The sequence below is a fragment of the Pinus tabuliformis genome, chromosome 3_2 (assembly GCF_031772625.1).
Source record: "Pinus tabuliformis cultivar Carrire ecotype Pingquan chromosome 3_2, CPIR1, whole genome shotgun sequence".
Taxonomy (NCBI): Eukaryota; Viridiplantae; Streptophyta; class Pinopsida; order Pinales; family Pinaceae; genus Pinus; species Pinus tabuliformis.
Window position 1 is genome coordinate 628,319,708 of NC_142302.1, and position 5,174 is coordinate 628,324,881.

General features: G+C 35.2%; 1 protein-coding gene across 1 annotated transcript; it reads left to right on the forward strand.

Moving 5' to 3' along the window:
* The first annotated feature begins 2,263 nt into the window (after positions 1-2,263).
* LOC149182195 (uncharacterized) lies at positions 2,264-4,343 on the forward strand. The gene is made up of 7 exons (XM_089418486.1): positions 2,264-2,490; positions 2,594-2,641; positions 2,838-2,891; positions 3,006-3,059; positions 3,331-3,384; positions 3,722-3,787; positions 4,068-4,343. Exons 1-7 carry the CDS (start codon positions 2,431-2,433, stop codon positions 4,107-4,109), a joined length of 378 nt encoding a protein of 125 aa, XP_089274612.1. The 5' UTR covers positions 2,264-2,430; the 3' UTR covers positions 4,110-4,343.
* The last annotated feature ends 831 nt before the right edge of the window (positions 4,344-5,174 follow it).

The following is a 5,174-nucleotide window of genomic DNA, read 5'->3' on the forward strand; positions in this document are numbered from 1 at the left end:
CATAAGTTATTCTATAAAAACTAGGGGAAGGAACAATATAATTGTAAGGACCATACTCACACTTATAAATTTATCATTAATTTTGATGTGACATTATTCCACTTTTTATTATTATTAAAGGATGAGAGATTTTATTAAAAGTTATTCTAAGATGTTTAAGAGGCATATTTCAAAAAGAATAACATTCTTCCACTTGTTTTATTAGAGGAGGAGGGATTTTATTAAAATCTATTCTACAATGTTTAGGAAGGTGAAATCCACTAATATGCTGGAGTAATTTGGGGAATATACGGGATCAAATCATTAGACCACTATTATATCACCAAGAGTATATTCAATAATGCATGCATTAGATATGTCAAACACAAGACGTTGGGTGGGTGGGGAACCTACTCTTCAAGTCTTCTCACAAGATGCCTAACATGGCCCTCAACTTCTCTATTCATTTATCGAACAAATGGCATTTGAATAGAATGAAACCCCTTTTCCTCCTAGTGGCCTAATTATAACACATCTCAATAGCCTTATGGTGGTTCAGTTTGACACCTTCAACTCTTAACTAGAATTACAATATTGACTCTTTTAGAGTCTTCTTCACCATGATTGTGTGGTTAACCCCTTTTCCATGAATAATGGGGCTAATATGGCATCCTCTCGAATAATGGTGGCCAAAATAGGAAGGTCAACTTCTGAGTAGTATAACTTTTGCATACGAGCTCCAGTTGAGGCGATTCTTGTGTCATTGGAAAGTTATTTGTGTGTAGAATAGTACCAGGGGGTGTTGCATTTAAGTTGAAATTTTTTACCCCCAAAAAATGTTGTTTAGTGCCTCAAATTGTTTCTGAAATGTTTTAAACCCCAATTTTCCAGACTAGGAGTCATGGGTAAAAATGGTGAACTAATTCATCCACTTTTCTACTCTAAAAGTATTAACATGGATGAAAAATAATGTAATGATCGAATGTAGATCATAAACTATTCTATAAAAACTAGGGTAAAGGAGCGTATAATTGTAAGGACCATAATCACACTTCTAAATTTATTATTAGTTTATGTCATTTCTTTAAGAAATTTCACATTTATGTTGATCAAACAAAAATTGTGACATTATTCCACTTGTTTTAGTAGAGGAGGAGAGATGTCATTAAATGTTATTTTAAGATATTTAAGAAGGAATATTCAAAAAATTGTAACATTCTTCCACTTGTTTTATTAGAGGAGGGATTCCATTAAAAGCTATTCTAAGATGTTTAGGAAGGTGTATTCAACTCACATGTTGGAGTAATTTGGGCAAGATTCAGGATGAAATATTCCAACTACCACTATAACACCAAGAGTATATTCAATGACGCATAAATAAGATATATCCAACATAAGACATCACATGTGTAGGTGTGCCTACTCTTCGAGTCTTATCACAATAGACCAACACATGTCCCTTGGAATTGAAGCCAAGTGGATGGGACAACAAATCGTGCTCCCAACTACTTGAGCTACCAATTGTAAACCCAATCAATTATTATGCTAGTAAGAGATAATCGAGAATGTTCAGGGTTTATAGTTGGGATAGTTAGGTGGACACATGTCCCTTGGAATTGAAGCCAAGTGGATGGGACAACAAATTGTGCTCCCAACTACTCGAGCTACCAATTGTAAACCCAATCAATTATTATGTTAGTAAGAGATAATCAAGAATGTTCAAGGTTTATAATTGGGGTAGTTAGGTGGATTGCTCATTCTTCTCTTCACTTGGGTTCAATTCCCAAAAATGACATATTGGCCTATTATGATAAAGATATAAGAATAAATACCCACTTTGATAAAAATCCACTCTAATGTGCCAACCCTACCAAATCACAAATTATTAATATATCTAACTTCAAAAAAAAAAATTCTTGAACTTAACTTAGATCAACTACCCATTCTAACCTAAAAAAAACAATTAATTTAATATTAAACCTAACCTAAATCAATGCAATATTAAATTACCAATTCATATTAGAAGAAGGGGCAATTCATAGTACGTAAAAAGGGGAGAAATTGACCCAATGCGAATCTTACCCACACACTCCACTCCTAAATCTTATAGAGAAATACTCATTAATTTAATTTTTAAGGGTAGTAATTTTAAAAAACAAAAAGGTCCAGACCCCCACGTGTTCTAGGTGAACGTTATCTTATTTGTTTTATTGGATTCAAGTTTGAAAAACTAAAAATAAATTTTGAAAAGAAGCGGTAATAAAGGAGGTGCAGGGTATTAGTGGAGGAAAGCGACTCCTGGACCGTTGAGGGTGTGTCTCTATATAAACATCCATTCATTCGCTCGGATGTATTCACATCCTCTGCCTCCGATCTGATTTGAATTAAAAGCCACCACCAATTTTCCTACCAATTCGGCTCTGCAATCTTTGACTATCATCATATCTTATCATGGCAGATGTAGAACTGGCCCATTCCCCTGCCGCAACCACCTCTAACTCGGCAGAAGAGGTTATTACTATTCTCATTTACATTCTCGACTCGTCGAAACTGCAACAATTTAGCTTTTAATCTCTTCTTCTGAAATTAATTAATCTGTTTTGTTGTCACCCAGGGAACTCAGAATTTGCCATCAATTGCTGGGGAGTCAGAGATCGCGAAGGTAATCGTAGATTAAGCTCTCTCTTTTCTTTCTAGTCCCATATACGCGCCCATTTCTCTCTGTTTCATTATGAAATTTTGAGACTGAGATTTTGTAATTAAGTATACCTCTTCAATTATTTTCTTTGGCGCCCTAATATTGGGGCCGATTCCAGATCTGTCACAATACATTATCTGAACATGTAATATTATTGCAGGATCTCAATGATTCAAGGGTAGATTTGCTCGACCGGATTCGGAGCCTCAAAAAGGTAGGCAATAATAAGCATTTGCCGACGGCTTATTGCTTTATTTGCTGTTAGCAGTTTTAGATTTAATGTTTGGAAAGTCATTCTATGTTTCACATATTTTCGAATGCCTTTCAGGACTTGCAAGATTGGCGTGGCAAACTCGATACCCAAGTCAAGACCTACCGACAGGTGTCGAATAATAATATTTTTTCAATTATTTAGCTTCAGTTGCGGGGATTAGAGCATTCTGTTCTGTGGATAGGGTTTAGGGTTTCGAGTTCTTCCTCACAAAGCCATTGGCATTGCTTATGCGGTTCCTCTGCAGTGTTTTAAGTGCTATTTGTTTAGGAATTTTGCATCGACCATATGTCGTTTAGTGTCAAAAGTTTGAGGGAGGTTTTATACACTACTTTAATAGCATTTAGGTTTTGAATGGTGCCCCTGGCATTGATTTATACAGGAGCTGGGAGATTTGAAGAATACACTCAACCATGAGGTAGAGCAGCTGAGATCTGTAAGTGTACTTTTCCTTGTATTATTGTTTTTGTAAGGCTTCCTCCTGTGGTCTGTCAACTTCCATATTACATATATTATATTGTATTATCCAATTTTAAGTTCACTTCTAAGTCAGACATTAAATTGGTGTATGAGACCCCTTGTTTGTGGGACAAGGGACCCACTTCTGTGTAGTGATTTGATTGCTAAGTCTACAAAGGCATACATACTCTACCTCTCTGGTTTTGAACCTGTGACCTCTTAGGAGAAAACACATGCTCTTAACCATTATTCTTTTCACAGGTTGACCGTTATATTCTTGATCATAAACTCAGACCCTTTTTTTTGTGCTGCAGGGGTTCCAAGAGCTAAGAAGCAGTTTGCTAAAGCAGATAGATGAAGCTTCAATCAATACTTCTCTGGTATATAACTAACAACTGTTATACTTCTTTTGCTATATTTGATTGAGATCATTTGACTTTTGGAGTCATTATCCTTCGATTGCATGTTTTTGCACACATACAAAGCAAATAAGTTGATTTAACAGTTTGAGTTCATGGGATGATTTGCTTCCTTGAAGTTAATTATCCATATTTTCATGTTTGCATATCTCAGTTTTTAAAATTTTATTTTCCTATCACTGGATTCTACTTTAATGTACTATATAATCATGTGTGCTATGTACCTTGTTTTCTCATGCAGATTCCTGACATCCCTAAGAAAGCGGAGGGGTTCGATTCTTAAGTGGTCAGAGAATGGAAGAATGTAGATGAACTTTTTAGAGAGACCTATGAGAGTCATTATAATTGCTGTTAGATGTACTTGTTTTAGATTATAACTACTGATGTTGTAATGGATGATGGCGGTTATTGTTTAGATCTATTTCTTCAAATCTCTTTTGAGGAACTGGAATCAAAATTGTGCTATTATTAATTTGTCAAGGAACTGGTATCAAAAATCGTGTTATTAATTTGTCTATACTTAATTTTTAGTTGGAACAAAAATTAATCCTACACCTCAAAGAGAATATTTAAGCAATGTTTTCTATATGCTTGTTTGTTTGTTTTTTTTTCAGTTTTCCCATAAGCTGGATATAAACTACATCAATCCCATGTATAATATTCATTATGTAATCCATTCATAATGTATTGAAAATGGAAGATCCTAATTTCACTTCCTAGTGTTGCGCTTATGCCTGGTGGCATTAAGTGCTATTGAATGTTTTTATCTTAGTATATTCTTTTATACACTGGAATGTGAATGGATAATGCCAGAGTGCTAGGGTTTGCCCCATCTAAATTTTAGACTTAGCAGAACATAAACCTACAATATCTCGAGTAGAATCTGGCACCCTTTCCAACATATGCTTGTTTATCCATAAACTGTGTTGCTCTTCGGACTGCAATACTATATTAAATGGGCAAGGCACAGCCATTCATAGGCCATAAGTCAAATGTATGGTGGCATATTTATTATTCTGGTGGGGGTATGCACGTGCCAGTTTGGCACGATTTGCTAGTTGCAACAAATTTACTCCAGTTTGTCATTTCTTTCTTTCATAACATGAGATTGACTGCAATTAAAAGTTCAACACAAAGATCCTTACATGTTCTGACTCCTCATGCTTGGTACTTCTTGCATTATTATTAACAGAGGCACTCTGTAGGATATAGCCCTTTTCTGGCTGGAAAATAGGGTTTTGTTAGTTTTTGCAATGTCCAGATTTTTTGTAATTCCTAAGCTAAATAGGGAACCAGGCATAGTCCACACTTGCCTTTCATCATATGATAGATGACTATGATTTCTTGT

Bases quoted from the DNA above. Each gene is read 5' to 3' on its own strand.
- LOC149182195 (XM_089418486.1), top strand. From the start codon at position 2,431: ATGGCAGATGTAGAACTGGCCCATTCCCCTGCCGCAACCACCTCTAAC. The intron at 2,892-3,005 runs GTAGGCAATAAT...AATGCCTTTCAG, and splicing joins GGATTCGGAGCCTCAAAAAG to GACTTGCAAGATTGGCGTGG. The intron at 3,060-3,330 runs GTGTCGAATAAT...TGATTTATACAG, and splicing joins AAGTCAAGACCTACCGACAG to GAGCTGGGAGATTTGAAGAA.